The sequence below is a fragment of the Crocuta crocuta genome, unplaced genomic scaffold (genome assembly GCF_008692635.1).
Source record: "Crocuta crocuta isolate KB4526 unplaced genomic scaffold, BGI_CrCroc_1.0 scaffold318, whole genome shotgun sequence".
NCBI classification, from domain to species: Eukaryota; Metazoa; Chordata; class Mammalia; order Carnivora; family Hyaenidae; genus Crocuta; species Crocuta crocuta.
The window spans coordinates 4842783-4866241 of record NW_027531425.1 but is presented as its reverse complement, the minus strand read 5'-3'; the positions used below and the strand labels follow the sequence as shown (position 1 = coordinate 4866241).

The following is a 23459-nucleotide window of genomic DNA, read 5'->3' as shown; positions in this document are numbered from 1 at the left end:
ATGGGACCATAATGAATGCCTGCACCCCAGGCGGTGCGTATATGCTGAATCTCCTGGGATGATTTTAGGAGAATTTCAAAGCCCCTTTGACCATGACAGCCTGCGTTGGCCTGAGGTGACATAATCTCTTAAAAAATTAATCTGTGTCCTCTCCCCCACCCCCGTACCTCCTGACACTTGTCCAGTTGACAGAGAAGACACTTTGCCTTGAGGAGAATTAGATGAGGCTGGGGAGGATGCGAAGAGCAATGAAAAGAACTTTGTCTTCCTCTTTAACTCCCAAGCTAGGTTGGAGGAGCCAAAGGAGAGTTTGCGGTCATGACCCAAATTAGAAAGAACCCAGAGGAAGAGGCCATAATCTGTCTCCCCTCCCTCCCCCACCACAGACTGCCCGAGGGCCCCTGGGGATGGCCCAGGAGAGCCAGGAGATGGGAGGCCCAGGCCTTGGCAGAGGGCAAACTCCAAGACTTAAGACCAGATGTGGGGTGATCTGGAGAGAAAGTCAACCTCTGATAGTGGCTGACACTGGGGCAGCTGGGCCTCCACCTGCAGACCACGCCTTATGGTCGCTATGGTGACCCCCACCTCCCCTCTCAGAGGGGACATCTCAGCGATGGCAAGTGCAGGAAGCCCCCCTCAGCGTCGGTCTGCACGCTGCCTGAGAACAGCCCTGCACGCATGGGACACCTGCCTCAGTGAGCCCTCATGCAGACTGATTTGTGCAAACTGCCCCAAAGCAAAAGGTCGGGTCTCTGCAGTGGTGGTGAGAGGCAGTGGTCGTATTAGGGTGGCACTGGACAGTGGGGAAACCCACCCTCATTACAGTAGGTTAAATATTATAAAATTGTTTTATAGACAAAAGGGATAGAATATCTGCAATTTCAAACGATTCAATCGAATACACATTGTTTAGCAGTGAGCTTGGTGTGGTCTCATGCATTCACCCTCCCTCCCTCGCCCCCTTCCTTTCTCCCTTCCTCCCCCTTCTCCTTGCTGGGGATACAAACTTGATAAAGAAACTCACTTACCTTGAAGAGCTCACAGTAGGAAAAAAACCTTTAAACTCCTACACTACAGGGTAATAAATGCCATAATAAAAGTCATCAACATGCTATGGAAGAGGCAATTGAGTGTAGCCAGCCCATCAGGGGAGAAGCCCAGTGCGGAGGTATTTGCTGGGGTGGAAAGGCACACCGAGTTGGGGCATGGGTATGGCCTCTGTGCGGAGGGGCTGAGTTTAGTGCAGTGGGCGGTGCTTGACCGGTTGTGGGAAGGGGATGGGGTGAGGAGGGTGGGGGGGACAGAGGGCATTGTTGGGGGATCCTCACAGAGATAGGAGAAGCCAGCGCCTCAAGAACGGTGTCCAGGCTCCTGTCCTACACTGGGCTTCACTGCTGCTTGGCCAAGTGACTCTGGGTAACTTAGTCTCTCTGAGGCTGTGTTCTCATCACAGAACGGGATTCACAAGGATACCTATTTTACAGGTGGCACAGCAAACACTAAATAAGATGTTGCAGGCAAGCAAAGCATTTAATGACCCGGGCTTGATGAATACCAGCTATTATGGTTCTACAGATGGGAAAGCCAAAGGCAGAGGCCTCTTAAAAACAATATACAACTGGGGCACCTGGGTGGCTTGGTCGGTTAGGCGTCCGACTTTCGCTTGGGTGATGATCTCATGGTTTGTGGGTTCGAGCCCCGCATCGGGCTCTGTGCTGACTGCCAGCTCAGAGCCTGGAGCCTATTTCGGAGTCTGTGTCTCCCTCTCTCTCTAACCCTCCCCTGTTCACGCTGTCTCTCTCTCTCTCCTCGAAATAAATTAAAAAAATATATATATATACAACTGGAAGTGGAGTTTTCTCCCCATCCAGGACTTGTGATCCTCTGCACATTTCACTGGCCGCTCTGAAGTGTAGTTCGGGGAGCCTGAGGTCTCCTCCCAGCTCCTCCCACTCACTCAGGAAATTGGGTTTATATGGCTCTTTCCTCTTCTGGGTCTTGGTTTTCTTTCTCTGAGTGGGGAGCGTCACCTGGCACTGTAAGCTGTCAGCCCCATGGCAGGAGTGACATGTTATTAAGATTAGATGCCAGAAAAATGGGGATCAAGGTCAGCTCCGGGTTAGCAGTGCCTTCTCTAGTGGCTTCTCCACCCCCAGGCTGTCCTGGGAGCTGGCAGGGCTGTGGGGGATGGGGTCTGATGCAGAGGTACCAGGGATGGCAGTCACGTTGCCTGGCTTTCTTCTTTTTTTAAAATATTTATTTTGAGGGGAGTCCAAACAGGGGAGGGGCAGAAGGAGGGGGACAGAGGATTCGAAGAAGACTATGTGCTGACAGGCTGACAGCAATGAGCACAATGTGGGGCTCAAACTCATGAACCGTGAGATCATGACCTCAGCTGAAATCTGAAATCGGAAGCTCAAGAGACTGAGCCACCCAGGTGCCCTGCCCAGCTTTCTTTCTTTCTTTTTTTTTTTAATATTTTTATTTCTAGGAGAGAGAGAGAGAGAGAGAGACAGCGTGAGCAGGGGAGGGTCAGAGAGAGAGGGAGACACAGACTCTGAAATAGGCTCCAGTCTCTGCGCTGGCAGTCAGCACAGAGCCCGACGCGGGGCTTGAACCCACGAACTGCGAGATCAGGACCTAAGCGAAAGTCGGACGCTTAACTGACTAAGCCACCCAGGCGCCCCAGCCTGCCCGGCTTTCAATAAGTGCCCCCAGGACCCCTCTGATCTCAGTGTCCCCCCATCTAAAAGTCTAGCATCAGACAGAATCAAAACAACAGCATCTTACTAAGGGCCTGCGCTTTACATGGTCACCTTCATACCTTTTGATAACCTGGAAATAGGAATTAGTCCTCCATTTTACAGGAGGAGGAGCAGAAGCTTAAGAGGGTTGTATGAACTGCCTGAGATCACAGCATGGAGGTAAGTGAATGGGATGCAGGTCCAAATGGGTCTGGCTTCCAAGACTGTGATCAGAAACACGTTGCACAGAGTGACCATATGCTTCCTTGAAGAATCACTCAGCCGCGTCTAGAGCAGGGGCTGCACGTGCACCGAGACCAGAGCCAGGGAGCTCCTCCCTCCTCTGCAGATAGACTGGAACTGAGCCCACCCTGCATGGTTGTCCAGGGGGTCCTCCATCTGAGCTTCCCACCTTCCAGATGGGAGGGCTCCTCTAGCCCCCACTGCCAGCATGAGGCTTTGTGACCATCCCCTCCCACCAGCTGCAGCCCCGCCCCTTCTGGCAGACCCCCACCGCCAGCAGCTGGGCCCCAAGTCTTCAGGGAACTGGCTGGGGGAAGATAGGGGTCCAGCAGACACCGCCTCTGGCCAGTGCCCCCAGGCGACAGAAGGTGGCCCCATCAGTGCCTATGGGTACTCGGTCTCTGTCAGAAGGTCCTGCTGAGAGGAGGGGCTTATCTCCCCACAAACCTGTCTGGTCCTCTTCACTCCCACCTCGGCCCTCATCCTTCCACACTCGTTCCTTTTAGGCTTTATTGGAGTAGCCCGGCAGCTACGTGAGGGCAGGGCTGAGGTGAGGTCCAGCTTGTGGCCCCCGGAGGCAGAACACCTCCTCCCTGTCTCCCCGGGGGTTCTAGACAGACAACCAAGGTGGCTGAGGCTGCAGAACTGAGGCATGTGACACTGGGCGGTGACCCAGCTAAGGGCAGGGTCCACCCTTCTTACCATTTTCCTGCATTTATTTAACAGTTATTGAGCCACTGGCCTGTGCTGAAAAGACCTCAGCTCCAGGGACAGAACTTCGAACAAAGCGGACCTGCTCCTCCTGATTTTGTGAAGCTTAGCCTCTGTCTAGGGTAACAATAAACAGGCCATTATGATCCCCACTGCACTGAGGGGAAAGGCCCGCCATGTTTCTGGGCCAGCCCACAGAGGGTCGGTGGGGGGGAGGGTTGTCCAGGGAAAGCTTTCTGCAGGAAGCAAGAGCAAAGCTGAGATTTGAAAGATGACTAGGGAGGGATCTGTGGAGCTGAGGGTTCATGGAGTTTTCCAGAGACAACAGCACACTGAAATCAGAAGTGAGGGCAGCTCCCCCTGGCGGGGCTGGTGGGAGCCATGCAGAAGGGCCAGATTTGGGGGCGGGGAGGCTTATAAGCAGAGGCAAGGATTTGCATGGTGTTCGGAGGGCTTTGGGGTGCCTTTAAGGGTTTTAAGCAAGAGAATGAGACCACAGGCTTGGAAGAGAAGAGAGGAGCCACCGAAAAGGCAAAGGAAGAGGCATAAAATGTTGATTAAACAGATCAGGAAAGTCACTGTGGGCATGAAGACAGGTTTGAGAACTACTTAGGAGGGTGAATCTGTTGGGCAAGCTGGGAACCCAGGACAACACCCAGACTTCTGGTTTGAACAAGGGGTGGGTACCACTCAAGGGTATACCAGAGTAGCAACAGGTTATAGGGAAAGGACAGCAAGGTCAAATTTGGACACGATGCACTTTCAGCACAGGAGGACATACATGAGGAGTTGTTGGGGAGAAGGATACAGAGATGTGGAGGTTTAGTCTAGCCGCATGGAATTGGGAATTATCAACACAGATGCAGCTGAGGTATGAGCAGCTGACAGCATCCAGGAAGACCTCCCACGTCAGAAGAGGGATCAAGAGCACAGAACCTGAGGGGTCAATGGGCCAGGGGAGCACTCACAGGGAAACTCTGGGTTGAGCACTTGGAAGGTAGGAGGAAATTCAGGAAAGCCATTGGTGGAGATATGTCAGGAAGGAGGGAGAAGTCAATTGTACCTTGTGCTGTCTAGAAATCAAGGAAGATAGGGATAAAAGAGGTCTTTTAAAAAAAGAAAGGGGGGGAGAATCTCCTGGATTGGCAACAAGGTTGTGGAGATATTGGTGAATGTGGGCACAGGCTGCATGAGGATGAGAAATGGGAACTAGAAATGGAAATGTGGACAAGGAGACAACCCAGGTAAGAAGTTTGCTCTTCAGTAAGGGACTAGATAGATAGATAGATAGATAGATAGATAGATAGATGGATGGACAAACAGACAGATAGACAGACAGACAGACATATAGAACATATAGACAGGCAGGCAGACAGGCAGATAGGTGGCAGATAGACAGACAGATAGGTAGGTAGGTAGGTAGGTAAGTAGGTAGATAGACAGACAGACCTCAGGTAGGTAGATAGGGCAGCAGCAAGGTCATGTTGTTAAGATGGAAACACCTTGAATGTGTTACCTACAGACGGAGGGAGCAGGGAGAGAGGGGAGGCCGGGAGACTGGCTGGGGTAGAATCTGAAAAGCTGGCTGGAGAAGATACCAGTCTTCCACTGGGTCAGGAGGAAAGGAGGAGAGCAAGAGACAGAAGCACTGGCAGGCTTCTCAGTTCGGTAACAGGAGCTGAGGGAGGGACCTTCTGGTGGCCTCTGTGTCTCCGTGGAGGAGGACAGCAGGCTGTGGAGGGAAGGCGTGGGGGAAGCTACTGGTGTTGAGGTTTGAGGAGCAGAGAGCTGAAAGAGTCCGGGACCTCACACCTGCAGCCAGTGGGAGTCTCCCTGCCCTGTGTACTTGTCGTCTGAGGCCCACCCGAGGAGCCCGAGGAGCCCACCTGGGGACCTGCCAGGAGGCTGCGGGGTGGCCCAAGGGGCACCAGAGTCACGGCCGGTGCTGGGCAAGCTCAGTGAAGGAGTGGCGAGGAAAGAGTATCCAGCAAAAGGCACCGCTGGGACTTGGTGGGCCTAACTCTGCGTCCCACTGGCTGTGTGACCACAGGCACGCCACATCACCTCTCTGTGCCTCTACTGCCACATACTTAAATCCCCTGAAACACTTAAAAACCCTGCCTTGTGAGGGTGCAAGGAGAATAAAATGAATACTGTGTGGAAGTGCTTTGCACACAGGACATAAAACACCCCATGGCACGGGACAGTGTCTGGTGCCGGCACACAGGAGGTACTTGGTAAGCAGTAGCCACTGTTATTCATTACTACTTGGTGTGGGTAAGAGGAGCTGTGGAAACTGCAGATCTTTGACACCCAGGGGCACAAATACATAAGGGACCCGAGGCCTGTGTCAGTGGTGGATTCTGGCCGGAGAGACACGGTCATAGCTTCAAAGAAGGTTGGGTGTGGTGTGACCTGGGATGTGGGGCCATTGCTTCTAAGGCCGCCAGTCCTTCCTGCGGCTATGGGGCCCCGGTCAGTGGAACTGGCCATGGGCTTCTAGGAGAACCCACGTTCTCCATGATGGGCCCCTCTTTGCTGCCCGCAAGATAACTGTCCAGGCGGCCCCTCTGTTCTCCTGGGCCCAGGCTCCCAAGCCCGTGAGCGGGGCTCCTGGGAAATGGAATGGGGAAGAGGGATGAGTGAGTATAGGAGAAGTTTCCAAAAAAGGAGACAAGCAGGGGCCAGGTGGCAATGTCATAGGCCTGGAGACTTTAATGTCCTGCTGGTGGGAGTGGCCTTATGCCAGACAGACACTGGCACTGCCCGGGCCTGTTTGAATGACATTAGAAGTTCCATCCAACCATGCCTCTTGCTGGCGAGGAGAAGGGTCTGTCACTCTACTTCTTCCTGACTTTGCCTGGTGGTTCCTGACCACCCCACCCAGCCCGTCCATTTAGCTGCTGAGAGAGAGAGGGGCTGCCGCGGCGGCCTAACCCTCTCTGCCCCAGCCACCCCTCCCTCACAGTTGGTCACGCTAGCTCTACGCCCATGCTGCCGCTGTGCGGGCCTTCACATCCTGGGGGGGAGCAGGGTCTCCTGGGAGCCCTGATGCTGGTCGAGGCTACCCAGCGAGGACCTGAGGCTCAAGCGTCCCTGGGCACTGGCCATGCCCTCTGGGGATCCTTGACTTTTCAGTAGCTCTGTTGCTGCCACCTCCACGTCCTCTGGTTCCATCTGGCAGGCATCTGCCAGGGCCTGGCCTGTCACCATGACAAAGTCAGCATCGGCCGCCAAGGTGTCCAGGCCTCCTCGAACCAGAGCCTGCAGGGAAGAGAGAAGGCTGGGTGCAGTCTCCGGGGGAGGCGCCTCGGGGGTCTGCCTCCATTAGCCCTACCCTCTCTCTACCCCAGGACGTCACAGGGCGACTCCTGAATGCAGCCCACGGCGCCATCCCAGCCCCCACCTCACCTCCTGAATCAGCCGGGCTGTAGCTGGAGTCTGGCACCTGGAACTATTCTCCTTGGTCCTACCGCTGTGGGGTGCTTCCTCAGGCCCTGGGGTGGGGTCCCTCCTCTCTTCAGGCAGGGGAGGCTCTGCCCTGGCATGCTGTTCCAAACGCACGAAGACCGCAATAGGGCTGCTGGAGGCTGCTGGGATCCAGCAGAACTCCAGCCCTAGGGAGCCTCGGCCAAGACTCACAGAAAAGGGAGGACCCAGGAGTCTGGTCCTGTCTGTTATTAATGGACAAATTACCACCACCACCCCCTTCCTCTGTATAGGGTTTCTTTCCCGGCCTGTGCCTCATTACCTGGCAAGGGGTAGGAGATGCCCGGGCCCTGGGCCCTTCTATCTGGGTCAGCTGTCCTTTTAGCTTTTCCACACAGGATTTGCTGTGGGCTCCTGTGGGCAAGGCAGGGCAAAGGCCAGAGGGGCCCCGAGTCAGCAGAGCTCCACCCGGCCACACATCCAAACTCTGAGAGCTCTCGGACACCCTTGGGGCCACGGACGGCATGCTAGAGGGTGGACGTGTGTTGAGACCCAACCAACGCCAGGCCGGGCAGGGAGGGCCCTGTGTTGTCTCGGTGCCCTCGTACTTGCCCTGGTCTTTGTGCTTGTGGGTTTGGGAGGAGGAATCAGGGCCATAGTTTGACCAGCTCTGGTCAAGCTGTTCCTCAGTGAGTCCATGTGTGTTTGCCTGTAGCAGTGTGTGTGTGTGTGTGTGTGTGCGCGCGCGCGCGCGCGCACGCACATGCTCTAGGGAGCATAGCAAGTGTCCTCATCTCCCTTGAACTCCAGCATCCTCAGGGCTCTTGCTGTCACACACAGCAGTACAGGCCCTGCTGGGAGATTGCCAGGCCATCTGCTGAAGGGCCTTGGCGCCAAGAGGTCAGTGGCTCAGGGGCTGTGGGTTTCCATGCATGCGCCCTTCCCCCTCACTGTCACCTAGATGGCACCCTTGTCCTCTGCCCGGCTCAGGAGCTGGCCCTGACAGCCCTTCCATCCCAGGCCCAGCTGGATCCCACTGCAGCAGGCTCCCAAGCCAGCCCTCCCAGCCAGGTTCCCCAAGTGTGAGGAGAGAGCCAGGCTCCCCAGGCCTCCCTGGGAGAAGGCTCAGCTTCTAGCATGCCCAGAAAAGACTGACCCAGGACCCTTCGGGGTTGGCCAAAGGCTCCCCCTTGGGCAGCAGGCGTCTCTGTCTCTCCAGGGAACTCCCTCTCATAGCGGAAGCTGAAATGGAAACAAGCTGGTGAAATAGAAGCAAGGCAGGCTGCTGGTTCTCCCGCCATCCTGGCCCTCTATGGCCCCGAACATCCTTTTCTCTCAGGATCTGGACCCATGGTTGTGTGTAGCCTGGACTCCGGGGCTGGTGCCCCCACTGCTCTGTGCCCAGCCAGTCCTGGGCCTCTAAGAGAAATAAGCCAAATACATCCCCCCACTCATCTCCTTTGTTCAATGGTCCTGCTGTCAGAGGTGCCCTTCCCTCTACCCTTCCACGTTCTGTTCATCTCCTGAGGCTCAGCCCCAGCCTCACAACCTCCAGGATGCTGGTTCTCAACCCTGGGGGTACACTGGATCACCCGGGGAGCTCTGAAAACTGGCAGTGGCCGTGTCCCATGTCCATGCCCAGAGTCTGCAGTGGGGCCCAGGCCCTGCAACTGTGAAAGCTCCTTGGTGTTTCTAATGCTCAGCGGAGGCCGGGAAACATTGCTTAGCTCAGTTGTAGGCCTTTCTCGCCCATGGTGATCAATACGCCTGCATTCTTAGGACACCTGCTCTTTGTGATTATTTGGTCATAGTCACGTCCAGTGACACTCACCTCCCCACAAGAAGAGGACAATCCTTTCAGGGCAGGACCCAGGTCTGGCGCTTCTGTAATCCCAGAACACCTAACACCATGGTGACCCAAGGCACAGGTGCCTTTCAAGGCTTGAGGGCTGAATTCAGTGGGTCTCTGAATCGATCCACTGAATGGAGGATGTAGGCACCCCGGCCATGGGAAATAGCTGCTCACCGGGCTCTTGCCCTGTCCTGCCCATTCCTCAGGGTGTGCAACTCAGCCTTTCCAGGTCTAGGAGACCTCTCCTCACCTGCCCTCCTATCTAGAAGAGAAGGTCTGCTTGTGATTTCTGAGAAGCTCCCCACTTCATCCTGCTGTTTTTCATGATACTTACGTAATCACAAATTATACCTAGTCTACAGCTCAAGGTAAAAGAGAGGGGGCCCACACAGCAGTGAGATCTTCCTGGAACCCAAATCCAACAATTAAACTTTAACTTCCCACAGCTGTTGTGAGCTCTTTTCCTAATCTAATATGTTCAGTAGGTCTCAGCTCCTAGACTTGCTATAGAGGATGGAATAAAGGAACCACGCATATTTGTGCCAATGCTGACATGAGGTTGCCCTCTGCTGGCAGAAAGAGTCTCTGCAGTCCAGGCCTGCCTCTTGCATTAAGGTGGAGGATGGATCCCAAAGGACACAAAGGCAAGCAGAGGACAAACTATACATTTCAGGGTGCCCTCTCCCCAGAAAAGCCTGGAACCCACTGACCATGTCTTCCCAGTCCTACCCCCGGTAACCACATCCAAAGCTGGCAGTTGCTGCCACTACCTGGAAAACACCTGGCTGTTGCTATGGTTGCTGTTGTCATAGGCAACATTGGCATTGGCATTGTTGGTATTGGCATGAGCAAGAGGGTTGGTGCGTGGATCTTGAGGGAAATCCTCCAAGAAGACAGGTGATTCCAGCTCTTCCATCTCTATCTCAGCAAACTGGAGGGGTCTCTGGTTGGCCATGACAGGGGGCAGGGAGTTGGTCCTTTCCATGAAGTTGTCCACCTGGCCAAACAGGCCTCCGGTCCTCTAGGGCCAAGAAGGAGAGCATAAGGGCTGAGAACAGTGACTGGGGGATGAGAGCTGAGGGGGCAGGGGGGCTGCCATACTGGGACGACGTGCTGGGAACAAGTGATGGTATTGGAAGACAAATCCTATAGGGCCAGAGGAAAATGGACTGGGCTATAAGGCCAGAGAAGAAACCACCTCCTTGCAGAGAGTTCTCCATTCAGTGGGGTAGACAGGACACATCTAAGGATACATAGGAGACACAGATATCCAGATAGGGAAATACAGTGTCGTGGAAAGAGCACTGGATTGGGAGTCTGGAGAACTGGTTTTAGTCCCACCTCTAAAACGAACTAACTTGCTAAAGTGATACTGGATATCTCTTGTAATCTCTCTGGGTCACCATTTCCTCATGAATAACCCAGAAGGTTTTAACTAGGTGGTCATTAAGGACCTTTCAGGTCTAGAGTGTCATAAAAACACTAGACAGAGCTAAGGATTGAGGACCAGTGGAACGGGAAGCACGTGGTACATTTGATAATGAAAGCACTCTAAGAGGTGAATGCTGACTGGTGGTTGTGGGGAGGTGGGGAAAGGAGTGAGGCTTGGTAGAGGAAAGGAAGAAAGTATGTGCTATATATGACAACTCCAAGACGTTGGGTCATTGATTTTGAGTCCCAAGAGATGTGGGCTGTGGGTGCCTTCAGTTTCTAAATTCTCCTCCTATGTGACTAGACTTATTGCCCTCATTTCTATGGGATGTTGCTCTTCCCTATGCCTGGAACATAGGGGGTGTTCCAGCCTTCACTCACCCGGAATATCCCTTCCTCCATGGCGGCCTCCACCATGGCTCTCTCCAGCTCCTCTTCAGCTGTCAGGTCTCCTGAGATGGTGCGCCGGATCTCTGGGGCTGCCTCTTCCTCAATGGTCCGCAATCCGGCCTGGGGACAGAAGCTCAGTGACCCCTCCAGTCCAGTGGGGGAGACCAGACTTCTTCCCATGGCCTTGCTCATTTCTTAGCCCCAGCTTCAGCCCCACCCTCTCCTGGACATTCAATGTCCCAGGGCTCCATGAGGCCATTAGGTGTTGCTCTGACTTCTGGAATGGCCCAACCTCATGGGTGATTTTGCACCCTCTCCAGCTTCCAGCGGGAAAAATCTTTAAACTCAGTACAGTCTCTTTTTATTGAACATGCCATTAATTTTAAGGTGATTAAAGCCATAGGACAAAATCAAGATTGGCGTCATACGATAGCTTGGAGTGAGAACACGGCATCATTTCTGTGACATTCCTGTACAATATATGTGTCCCTAAATCTATCAGGAAGAAACATCACCTGAACTCAAACTGAAGGATATTCTGGTAATCTTCAAAAGTGTGAAGGTCATGTCAAGGAAAGACCAAGGAACTATTCTGGCTGGAAGAGTCCAAAGAGATATAACAACTAAATGCTATGTGTGATTCTGGATTGGATCCTTTTACAATAAAGGACATTCTTGGGACAGCTGGTGACATTTGCATGGGGCCTCAGGATTTGATGGTGATAATGTCTCAATTTTAATTTCCTGATTTTGGCGGTTGCATTGTGGTTGTGTAGGAGAATGCCCTTATTTGCAGGAAATACATATGAGAATGTTCTGGGTTGATGAAACATCATGTTGGGAATTACACTTAAAACGGTTCAGAAAAAAAGGCATTTGTAGTATGATGCAACTTTGAAAATCATGAGATTGTTTTAAAGTAAAAATTGCAATTGAAATGAATTTTTGAGCACACAGCCCAAATGGATGTATATTTTTGAATTTGTAAATTGTGTGCATTATAATTAACACCAAAAACCAGAAATAAAAAAAACAGATGAGATGAAACAAAATTTCTCTGTGTACCAAAGGACCACTTTAAGCACTCAAATCTCTCTTCTGAACAAATACAGTTTCCTTTGGTTCTGTCATCCAGAGATGGAGGAGCTCCTGCCTGGCTCTTCTCCTCACTCACCCTGGCACCCTCCTCCCCTCTGTGCCTCCGTCACTGGCCTTTAAGGACATGGAGCCTGAAGACCTGGCTTAGTGGAGTCCCTTTGAGTTCAGGTTGGACTTACCTGGATCTGTATAGTGTCCTTCTTGGGCCGATACCCATAATACTCTTCCTGGCGCTTCATAAACTTCCGGAAGTGCTCCTGGATGAGAAACGTGGCATAGAACTTCCCTACAGTCACCTCATCATCTGCAGAAGAGCCAAAAGGGATGTCCTGAAGGTGGGAAGGAATCTGAACTGGGTTCAGAGTGGGAGCCAGGTGTAGCCAGGACTGGGTGGTTTAGGACCCTCCTCTCCTTGCTGACTTGGCCAGTGGGCAGTTCCACCCTAAGGTGGGTGTCTGCCCTGATTACTACCATGAGGTCTCTCTAAGGTATTTATGAAGGTTCTGGGCCATTCCCACAAGGCTTCATGGAGAAGTCCCTTGTCCCCTTTCCTCAGCTGCCTCTGGACTCTGATCTCCCAAAGCAGCACCCACCTCCTATTGGAGGAATGACCTGGTCCAGAAGTTTCATGCTGGTTCTCTTCCAGATCTTCTTGATGATGGCCCTCAGCTCCTCATTGGCCTGCTCAAAGTTACCTGTGGGCAAGGGACAGGCAGGGGCAGCCCTAAAGTCACGCAGCCCAAGTCAACTGCACTTGACAAAGCCACCTAAACTTCTCCGAACACCTCACTCAACAAATGTTGGCTGAGATTTTGTCGATTTGGTGGGTTTTGGCAGGTGCCGTGCTGAGCAGTGGCAATGGGGGGAAGGCATCACCATCCCCCAGGGGCAGCACAATCCTTGAATCATGTATTCACACCCCACAAGCCTTGGCTTCCCGTGTTCAGAGTGGCTTCCCCTGAAGACTGTCGGTCATCTCCTGGTCTTCTCCCTTTCCCTTCAAAAGGCTTTACATCTCCATGCCCTATGGACTATTCCAAGGATGCTCAGGCAGATTTTCTGCTGCCCTAACTTGGTTTCTCTCACTCTTGGTCTTCGTCTCCTTGCCCTCCCCCAAAAAATCTTCCCTTGTGACTGTCTCAGATGCCTGCAGTGGTTCTGATTGGCTCTGATATAGCCAAGTCCTAAGTGAGGGCTCAGGAACAAAACGGAGCCCCCACCCTAACTCCTTTCCCTGCTCCCAAGACGTCTGCCTTCCTGGCAAGGGGGCACCTGCGAGCGTTAGTAGAGCTGAGTGTGGACTGCATGCCCATGCTACCCGAGGAGTTCCTCTGCTCCCACCCAGAGCCAAACTGCAAGGGCCCCCCACCCCTGCACGAACACTGCCATTTTCCTGGTCCCATTCAGACATAGCTGTGTGGGAGCAGATCCTTAGTGATCTTTTCCCTGTAGAGAATTTTTGAGCTCTCTCTAAGTCCTGAGAGGCACGGTCTGGGGTCCTTCTGCTTTTCCTCATAGCTCTTGTTTCCGACCTTTAGCTCTGAGAATCTGGCAGAATCTGTACCAGTAAACTCATCCTCTGAGAAGGGAAGGGACTACACGCCAGAAAGTTCTCACCTTCTGTCTTGATCTTGAGTGCTGTGCGGACCAGGGCGAAGAGAGTGGCATTGAAGGTGACTGTGCCATCGCTGTTCAAGGGCATGTTCATGCCCACCAGCCGCTGTGAGGGGAGGGGCAGTGGCTGGCTGCTGAGCTGGGACCAGGCCAAGCTTGACATGTCATCTTGGCCTGGTCTGTGGAGTGGGAGGGGAGGGGACATGAAGGCTGGGCTGCAGGTCATTTGGGATGCCCTTCGCGAGGGGATGGAAAGACGAGTTGGGAGGCACTGTTGAGACTTTAGGTGCTCAGGGAGGGACTTGCGGACCCAAGAGATGACTGCTCTAAAATGACTCATCCAATCAGGCCCTCATCAGCTTCCCTGCCCCTTGGTACCTGAGCCTCTTCCTCTCCCAGGGAGCACCCATTCCTGGCTGCGCTAGTTACCTTACATGCTACCCGGTGTGGGCAGAACTTCCCAAAGCCCAGAGGGGGCTGGATCCGTCTCAGCAGGGTCACCACATCAAGGTGTTTGATTCTGCCCCTGCAGGAGAACACAGAGACTTGTACACCAGGCGGCTCCACCCACGACCTCCTCCCTGCTCAGAGAACAGCCAAGGGGAAGGGAGCTGGGTGACAGGGGAGTGCTTCCTGTTTTCTGAGAATGTTTAGCAAGTAGAAGCTGAGCTCCCTCTTTAAAGAAGAAACAGTGTTTGGGTTCACTATTGCCCTCCACCAGAAATGGGCTGTCCTTTTTTTGGGCAGATGTCCTTTTGAGACCAGAATTCCCTCAGATGTGGGATCTCCAGACCTGGAATCTGGACCTCATTTTCCCCATGGCAGAGTCTTCCTTGGGTTCTGTTTGAGCTGACTGGAGGGCTCTTGGGTTATATTAATAGAAGTAGAGGGTATGGACCACTGGAGGTGAAAGCTCACTTCCAGAGACTGGTAGAGAGCTGGAGTCGGGTGTCATAGGTTATCATAAGGATTAAACAAGATAATGCATGTAGAAGTTAGCACAGTGCATGACACCTGGGAAATACTCATCAAATATGAGCTTATTACTTTTTTAGAAAGAACATAAAGCAGAAATGCTCCCCAGGCTTTAACAGACACACGAATGCCCTGAGGATCAGGTTAATAAGCAATGAAGATTCTGATTCAATCAGTCCAGGGTGAGGCTCCTGGCTTTGCATTTTCATCAAGCTAGGATGCAGTAGACAAAAACTAAGACTAGCCAGGACCCAGAGCTACTCAGGTACTGAGTTCCCTGCTCCTAGATGTGTCCAAACAGATGCCGAATGACCATTTCCCAACAAAGTCAAGGGGTTTTCTGTCCTGAGAGGCTGTGGGATCCCTTCCAACTCTAAGAAACTCCAATTTTCTGATCTGGGACCTCAGATAATGAGGAGAGAAGTCCACTCATTCTTTTTAAACTGGAGAGTGACTCCCTATAGGACATGAGAACAGGGGCTAGGATGGAGGGGTGGACAGTTAAGGGAGGGGCCTGCACAGAGTTTACAGACTGGACTCACTTTGCCTCCGGGTCATACTCTGCCCAAATGGCTTTGAACTCATCCAGGTGATGTGGGCCCAGGATAGACCAGTCCCGGGTGAGATAGTCAAAGTTGTCCATGATGACAGCTACAAACAGGTTGATGATCTGCAAGAGGGGAACCAAGGGCTGCCACCATGGGGAAGCAGGGGATAATGGGGTAGGGTTGGGGGTTGCGAGGTGTCCGCTGGGGAAGGGGGCAGAGCTCCTTCCTACTTGGGCCCTTCACTGCAGTCCTTCTAGATGACCTACAATCCCACACACCAGCGAGCTGTGTCACGCCTCTGCGCTCCTGCACGGACAGTGTGCTCTGCTGGGGTCTTGGCGCCGATCCTTTAAAACTCAGCTCAGGCTCCTCCGTCTCAGCCTCGTGCCCTCACCCCAGAGAGATGATCTCCCTCCTCTGTGCCCTCACTGGACCGTGCCCCCTGAACGCTCTTGCCTTTGAACTGCAAGGTTTGCTCACACATGGATTCTTCCAGGTACCCAAGGAGCTTCTCCGGGGCCACACTGGGTCTTACCGGGTTTCTACCCTCTGCACTGAGCCCAGGGACACACAGATGCTCACACCACTGTTTTGACCGGATACTGGACTCTTTGCCTTCTGAACAGAGAACAGCCCTCGAATCTTCAAGCAGTCTGTGCTCCGTTTTTAACCCCATTTGGGACCTCTTCTGGGACCTTATTTCCAGAACCCTAGCCTCCTCACAGTGGGGCAACTTTCTCTTCAGAGGAATAGGGAGGGGCAAATGGCTTTACTGGGAGCCACTGTTAATTTAGGACAGAGCCCCACTAAATCCTTTCGATGACGAGGGGCGCCTGGGTGGCGTAGTTGGTTAAGCGTCCCACTTTCGCTCAGGTCATGATCTCGCGGTTTGTGGGTTCGAGCCCCACGTCGGGCTCTGTGCTGACTGCCAGCTCGGAGCCTGGAGCCTGTTTCAGTCTTTGTCTCCCTCTCTCTCTGACCCTCCCCTGCTCACGCTGTCTCTCTCTCTCTCTCCTAGAAATAAATAAAAATTAAAAAAAAAAAAATCCTCTCGATGACGAATTCCTAACCAAAAAAGGTAAAACCTTTTAGCAACCGCTCAGGAAATGAAGCCACCCTTAGGATGACTAGAACCAGAGCGACTTGACCAGAGCCTCCTGCCTCCTGTGCCTGTGCAGACAAATCAAGGGACAGGAGCTGCTGGGGAAGGGGCAGGCAGATCCCTTGTGAAAGTACACCCCCACCCCGCCATCTCACCAGGAAGGCACAGAGCATGTAGAAGCTGATGAAGTAGTAGTAGGCAAAGTTGGTGCCACACGTGTACTCCTCGCCTGGGGCAAAATCCGATTCCGGGTCACACAACTTGCCGTAGCTGCAGGCCAACAGGATTTCCTGCCACGCCTCACCCGTCGCGCACCTGCAAGAAATGGGTCCTGCTGGCCTGTCCACTCTTTTTATTTATGTTTATTTTTGAGAGAGACAGAGAGTGAGCAGGGGAGGGGCAGAGAGAGAGGGAGACACAGAATCCGAAGCAGGCTCCAGGCTCTGAGCTGTCAGCACAGAGCCTGATACGGGGCTTGAACTCACAAACCGTGAGATCATGACCTGAGCCGAAGTCGGACACTTAACCGACTGAGCCACCCAGGCGCCCCGATGGGTGGCCCCTTCAGGAGGCCATCAGCCTGGTGGGAGCAGGGTGTGGGCAGGCAAGCAGACTGAGGCTGCTCCCCCAATCCAAAGGAGGCCTCGGTTCACCAAGTAGCTCTGCGTGAAGCGGGCCTCAGTTTCCCCTCTGTGCCGCGGCCCCTCTACTCTACCCTTAAGGAGTACTACGAGTAGGAGATGAACTAAAAAGAAAAGGGGCAAAATCAATCCATGATTCAAGTCCACAGTAGGGGGCCACATGGGAGAGCACTGTGCTGACCAAGGTGAGGCAGGGTCACACACAGGTCACGGGGGCCCCACTGCTCCCCTGAAGGGACATGTGACCTCTGTCTCCTGCTTCAGCGGGATGAGATCAGGGGACTACGCCCTACTCCACTTAGACCAGCTACATCATTTTCGGGGCACGGTGCAAAATGAAGACGTGGGGCCACTTGTTCAAAACTGATTTAAAAAACACTTGGCATTGGGTGGTCACAGTGAGCGCAGCTGACTTCTAAAAGCGATTGAACATTTCAAAACAGGGACAGGAGAGACTTAGCCCTTCTTCTTTTTTTCTTTTAAGTTTTTAAAAAGTTTATTTAATTTGACAGAGAGAGAGAGTGAGCATGAGCAGGGGGGGAGCAGAGAGTGAATCCCAAGCAGGCTCAGTGCTTTTGGCACAGAGTCCCACATGGGGCTTGATCTCATGACCTGAGACCATGACCTGAGCATGAACTCAAGTGTCAGAGGCTTAACCGACTGAGACACCCAGGCGCCCTGGGCTTTAGCTCCTCTGAGTTCAGGGTGTGGCTGCTTAGGGCACAGGGTCAGGAAGCCGGCCCTGCCTCTCGCGTGTAGAGCAAAGCAAAGGCCAAGGTCAGGGGCTGGGGACAAGGTGGGCACAGAGGGAGACTGGTACCTGAAGAGCAGTAGCACAGCTTGTGGAAAGGTCTGGAAGTTGTTGTTCCGGTTTATCTGGGTCCCGTCCACCATGGCGATTTTACCAAACATCTACAAATCACAAAGGGCTCCAACCTTGGGACCTTGATCACAGTCTCCCCTCAGCTCAGACCCCACTGTCCTCTCCCACCTGACCTACTTCCCCCCCTCACGCCTACCTCCACCAAATCCCCTTCACTTTGGGCCATAGCACACCTGAGGCCAAATCAGTTAGATTATTTTCCAGGTTGGGTGAAGTTCTTCCAATCAAGCCAAAGGAAAGCCCAAGCGTGGACCGGTTTTTCCAACAGCAAGCCAACTTAGGGACTCAGTGTGGGGAATGGGGGGAGAGGGCTTGCTGGAGGGTAGACCGAGACCACCTGAAGCTCTTATCAGGGCCTGGGAGACACAGAGTGGTCCCTGCTGTTCACCGGCATGCCAAGGCTCCTCCTGGATGGCACCCGCCTGACTAGCACTGCAGCCATCGGGTACCAGGTGCACAGCCTCTTCTCTCAGATTCGCAGCTACATCCCTGGTGGCCAGGATGGAAGAGGCATCCAGCCTCCATGCTAATTGGGCCTCTCTGGGGTCCACTGATGCCCCCTTGCACTTGGCCAAGATCCCTCCTTAGGCCTGGGCCCACCTGCCTCTCACCTGCATGCCGATGACAGCGTAGATGAAGAAGAGCATGACGATGAGCAGGGCCACATACGGCAGGGCCTGGGGGTGAGGAGGGAGGATCAGGGCACAAGGTCCCTCACAGAGCTCACTGCAGACCCTGTGGGTGCCCCAGGGCTCTCCCCTGGGCTGCACGGATGTCCCCTCACAGCCTCTCCAGGTCCCTGCAGTGACCACGGCCCCCACACAGACCTGGCCTGGCCCCCCCATCGCCCCCGCCCCCAGTCAGGCAGGGGCAGGGCGTGCCCACCTGGAAGGACTTGATGAACGTCCACAGCAGAGTGCGTACTCCCTCTGCGCGGCTCAGCAGCTTGATCAGCCTCATGACCCGGAACAGGCGAAAGAAGGCGCTGGAGATGCGGGCGCTCTCGTCTGGGTCCTGCGGGCCAGCAGCCCCAGAGGTCAGTCTGGAGGTGGCACCTCAGAGGGGTGGTAAAGGGCAGGCGGGGGAGGGAGGGGCAATGTGTATCTGCTGGGGTGACTTCCACGGTGGGGAGTGGCTCCACCCCCGCCTCACGGCCCCTGCTGTGAACCACCGCTGGACCTTCCCTAGGCTTAAGGCTTTGGGGCTTGTTTAGCCAAAAGGAGGGAGATGGGCCAAGCAGAGCGGTAAGCCCATTCTCAGGAGGGGCAACAGGGAGGTGAGGCTGCGGCCAGGCCCACTGCCTGTCCCTCTGGAGCCTCCTACCTCATCTCACCTTCTCCTCAAGCTGCCACGGAGCAGAGGACCCTTTCAGTGCAGTTTCCCTAAAGCTTGGCTGCTCTGTCACCATCAGTCAACATTGCCACCCCGCTCAGCACACGGCTGTCCTAAGCCAGGCAAGCCTAGCCTTAGACACCCGGATAACTCTGGAAGGGGAGAGCCCTGCCAGGCTTCCTGTGTCCCCAGAGACCTTGTGCCAGCGAACTGTCACTAAGGTCCTGTGCCAGCTAGCAGTCACAGTCCTCTCTGGATGTTCCCATCTGGACAGAGGGAGCCAGAAGGACCCTTTGCCCCATTTCCCGGGGCTCTGAGAAAGCCACTGCGTCCATGCACATTCTACCGCAGAGCCCCCGCCCCGCCCTAACCCGATCCCTCTAGGGCGCCTGCTCTAGGGAGGGAAACCCTCGGTGCTGGATCCACCCCATGCAATCCAGGGCCAGGCCTGAGCATGCAAGCTGCGGGGCAGAGAGCTGGCGGGCGTGCCGGGCAGGCTCATGCAGCCTGGAATTACAACGTTCCCGCAGCCTCCGCCCAGGCAATACAGTCCCCCGCTGGAGGCCAGGAAAGTCTGTGGAGAGAAGAGACGAGGGGAGGGGAAGGGGAGGAGAGAGAGAGGAGGAGGGACACAGTGGGAGGGGGGAGGTGAGGAGAGGTTGTCAGAAAGGACACACAGAAGAGTTAAAGAGAGAAAAGACAGAGCGGCAGGGGAGGAAGACCCCAAGAGGCTGCCGATCGGGGTGGGGGTGGGTGGGGGTGAGGATGAAGCTGTGGGAACATTGAGGCAACAGGCTGGAGACAAGGGAGCAAGAAGAGGAGGGAAGACCAGACACGGACAGGTCTCTTCCCATCTCCAGGATGTGCCTACAGCTGACAAGGGGCTGAGGTTCTTCCTGTGTGCCTGGGTTATGTGACGCTGGGGACATCCCTACGGGGACCCACTGGAAATAGCAGCTCGTCACTCTGAGTGGGCTCATGCCCCTGTTTCTCCCTGGGTTCAGCAAGGCTCCCTTGTGCCACTGAGGTCCTTATGGAAGTCCCATCCCCCAGGGGCGAAGGCCCTCTGGGGGAGCCTGAGACAACCCCCTCCCCCTCCCCCCAGACGCATCTCTGCCCCTGGCCTGGGGGCGGGACAAAGGCTCCCATCGCAGGGGCCAGGAGTTGCATGTGTGAGAGCAGCATTTTTTTCTGTTGACTCTGAGCTTCTCTCTTAGGCCACTTTTCAGGAGAACCCCTTGTTCTGGAGTTGTGGAAAGTCATTGTTACATCTTCCACTTATTTGTGGGGAGACTGGTTCCCAGTACACTGGTCTCCCCACAAGCAATGTTTTCTTGAGCAGCTCTTCCCTGGACCACGGGTTCTCAATCCAGGCTGCACATGGGAATTACATGGAGATCTTAAAATAATATATTTCTTTGCTGGGTCCCCACCCAGACCATTTAAGTCAGCTTCGAGGGGATGGGCCTGGCTTCAGAGGTTTAAATTGCATCCCATGAGATTCTAATATGCAGCCAAGGTTGACAACCAGTGTTCTAGACCTGTACTACCAATAAATATGGTAGCCACCAGGCACACATGGCTTTCTGAATTACAGTGAAAATTAAATAAAATTAGAAATTCATTTCCTCGGCTGTACTAGCCACATTTCAACTTGCCACTAGATACATAGACACGAATGGCTAGTGGCTACTGGACTGGACAGAACAGAAGATTTCTAGCTTTACAGAAAGTTCTAACAGGCAGTATTGCCCTAGTCTGCTCCCTGGTTTGTGCGTCAAGAATATAAACCGATATTTGAATTTGAGGACACGTTATTGGTACATCTGCTCCTAAAAATCAAATAATGACTGACACCCTCTGGGCCCTCCACCACCAAAGAAACTCTTTTGATTTATCCAGGCTTCCTCTACATAGACCTTGAGAAGTAATTATCTTTGATTTGGCTGTTTATTTTGGCTGTTTGGGGTTCTCTCTTCTAATTTTGCTGGTGAGAAGTACTGCTTTCAAACCATGGGAATCTGGGATGGTATTTCCCAGTGGAAACCCAACATGGATGGAAATCTACAACATCCACCCACCCACCCACGGGCACATGCACATGCACACTGGTTTTGCCCAGGACCTATCATGCCCTTAGTCTGCCCCACCTCCTCAGGATCTGAGAAGAGCTCTGCCATTGTCTTTCTGCACATGGGGGTGAACAGGGTTCCCAGGATAAGCCCTCCCCCAGATGCCGAGGCAGCAAAGTCCCCCGAAAGTGCTGCTCCTGCCAGGGTGCCAGCCTAAAAGGAATCTCAGGCTGAGGGCTCCTTCCTCACAGGCTCCAGACTTTTCCTCAGCTTCTCTCCCACTCCTCCCCGCCCCTCAGGTGTCTTCAATGCCAGTCCTCTTCCCGACCTCTCTATCCACCATAGGGTTCACCCTCTGGGCTGGCAGAGTCTAGAAGGCTTATCATCAAGCAGCGGGAAGTTCAGAAGGAAGCCTTACACTTGAATGAGGCTCCCAGCTTCGGGGCTAGTCCCCAGCTGGGCACCTCCATGGCCAAAACAGCCACCTCTGAGCAGAATCCCACTATGGCCATGGTTAGGGAGGCTCAGAAAGCTGAGTGCTCTTCTCCACATCCTTCCTGGGATGCTCCTCAGCAGGCACTCTGCCCGGAGGGAAGCCGTCTTTTGATTTCCAGCTCTGATTCTTGGAACTCCTCTTTCTTGTGCCCTGCTCCCTTCTTTCACCCTGCAGTGACCCTCAGTCATTTGCCTCCCCACTCAGCCTGGACCTTTGTCCCACTATTTCTACAGTGCCCTTGCTTGCTCCGAGACGCTCTACCCAATGTGCCAGCCCTCACGACCATATCAGCTGTCTGGTCCCTGTCCCCAAGCATTACTCCAGGGTGAAACTGAGCTCACTTGGCCCACCCCAGACCCCATGGTTCTTCCTCCAGATGGACTCATCACGCTGGCCATTCAAGAGTCAATTCCTGCACTCATGCCCGCTGTCCTGCTCTCACTTTTGGTGGAGGATTCTGCCTGCTGCCTCGGACTCCTGTGGCTGCCCTCTTCCCTCCACCCCCTACCCCTGCTCCCTTGTGCCCTTCATGATTCTTGACACCTCTGCTTACACTCTTACGGTGTTCTGACTCGCGTCCTTTGCCGTCACCCCCAAATTCTAATCCCTTCGTCAACAATCTCTTCTCTCACATGTTGTTTATTTCTCCTCTGCACTCACTCCATCTGTATTCTCCCTTTCCCTCTATTAATCAACATCCACCACTTTCCAGTAACTACCTCTGTCCTACCTGTGGCTTGAACCATCACCTCCATGCATCACGGACCAGCCCATGTTGATGAAGCTGCTACTAGGTGCTAAATGCAGAGTGACACTGGCTCTTCTCCTGCATTTCCAATACTTGCTACCCATTTCCACTCATGTACCCACCATCCAGACCCACAGCACCAGAACAGAATCATGGTGAGTGCATCACCCCAAGTCCTTCTCTTCAGGAGGTGCTGAGCCACCTTGGAGTCCTTCCTTCCCATGGCCCCAGGACGACACTCACCAAATCCTGTTGCCTCTGAGCTTTACTTTCCCTCTCCTGCCATCTGAGTCTTGACTCTCATTGCTTTATGCCATTTGCTTTACATCCCCTCTTGCTACTATCGACGAACTGCAGCTCTCTTAAATCCAGCTTCTCCCCTGGGACACTGGTCTTAAGCCCTTTCATTTATTCAAAGACTTTGTTCCTGTAGATACTTCCTCACTACCAGATATTTGCAAAGCCTGAGGATATGCTCCCACTTTTTTTTTGTTTGTTTGTTTTCCAGTTTATTTAATTATTTTGAAAGACAGTGAGCAGTAGAGAGGAAGAGAGAGAGGGTGAGAGAGAATCCCAAGCAGGCTCTGTGCTGTCAGCACAGAGTCCAACGCAGGGCTCAACCTCACAAACCATGAGATCATGACCTGAGCCAAAATCAAGAGTCAGAGGCCCAACCGACAGAGCCATCCAGGTGCTCCTTCTCCCATTTTCAAGGAAACTCTCCTTGGCTTCACATTCTTCTCCAACTTCTATCCTATTTCTCTCTGTAGCAAAATACCTTTTTCACTGTCCCTCCCAGGCCCACTGCAACCAGGCATTCTTCCCCATAATTCCAATGAAACTGCTCCTGCCAAGGTACCCAGGTACCCACTGGACCCCTCCCCCCATTGCCAAAATCAAGTCAATGCTCAGCTCTCATCTTCCTTGACTTTTCTGTTCTCCTTGATCTCAGAGCATCAATCTCTTCTGATTTGCCTGCCTCAGAAGCCAGTTCTTTCTTAATCTGTTTGTTGGTTCCTCCTCATCTCTCCAATCACTAAACATGAGAGCGTTCTAGGACTCAGCTTCTGGATCCTTCCTCTCTAAATACCTTCTCCCTTCTCAGCAGATCTTGTCCATCCCGACTTTAAATACCATCTTCAAATTTATA

The 23459-nt window shown here is 53.5% G+C and overlaps 1 protein-coding gene and 1 long non-coding RNA gene across 2 annotated transcripts in view; one reads left to right on the top strand and one right to left on the bottom strand.

Annotated features, from left to right (window-relative positions):
- Positions 1 to 3292: 3292 nt before the first annotated feature.
- LOC144238183 (uncharacterized) lies at positions 3293 to 3855 on the top strand. Its single transcript, XR_013337037.1, has 2 exons — positions 3293 to 3537; positions 3714 to 3855. It is a non-coding gene; the product is annotated as an uncharacterized LOC144238183 (long non-coding RNA).
- Positions 3856 to 6387: 2532 nt separating this feature from the next.
- CACNA1S (calcium voltage-gated channel subunit alpha1 S) overlaps positions 6388 to 23459 on the bottom strand; it is a 67886-nt gene continuing 50814 nt past the window's right edge. Inside the window, exons 29-44 of the mRNA XM_077772127.1 lie at positions 19511 to 19567; positions 18547 to 18675; positions 18273 to 18338; positions 17599 to 17690; positions 16293 to 16452; positions 15030 to 15157; positions 13942 to 14038; positions 13516 to 13618; positions 12492 to 12593; positions 12078 to 12202; positions 10792 to 10920; positions 9750 to 10000; positions 8284 to 8369; positions 7450 to 7541; positions 7110 to 7247; positions 6388 to 6962 (exon numbers count right to left, since the gene is read on the bottom strand). Of these exons, the coding sequence (XP_077628253.1) occupies positions 6711 to 6962; positions 7110 to 7247; positions 7450 to 7541; positions 8284 to 8369; positions 9750 to 10000; positions 10792 to 10920; positions 12078 to 12202; positions 12492 to 12593; positions 13516 to 13618; positions 13942 to 14038; positions 15030 to 15157; positions 16293 to 16452; positions 17599 to 17690; positions 18273 to 18338; positions 18547 to 18675; positions 19511 to 19567 (2007 nt within the window). The 3' untranslated portion in view covers positions 6388 to 6710. The remainder of the gene's footprint in view (positions 6963 to 7109; positions 7248 to 7449; positions 7542 to 8283; positions 8370 to 9749; positions 10001 to 10791; positions 10921 to 12077; positions 12203 to 12491; positions 12594 to 13515; positions 13619 to 13941; positions 14039 to 15029; positions 15158 to 16292; positions 16453 to 17598; positions 17691 to 18272; positions 18339 to 18546; positions 18676 to 19510; positions 19568 to 23459) is intronic.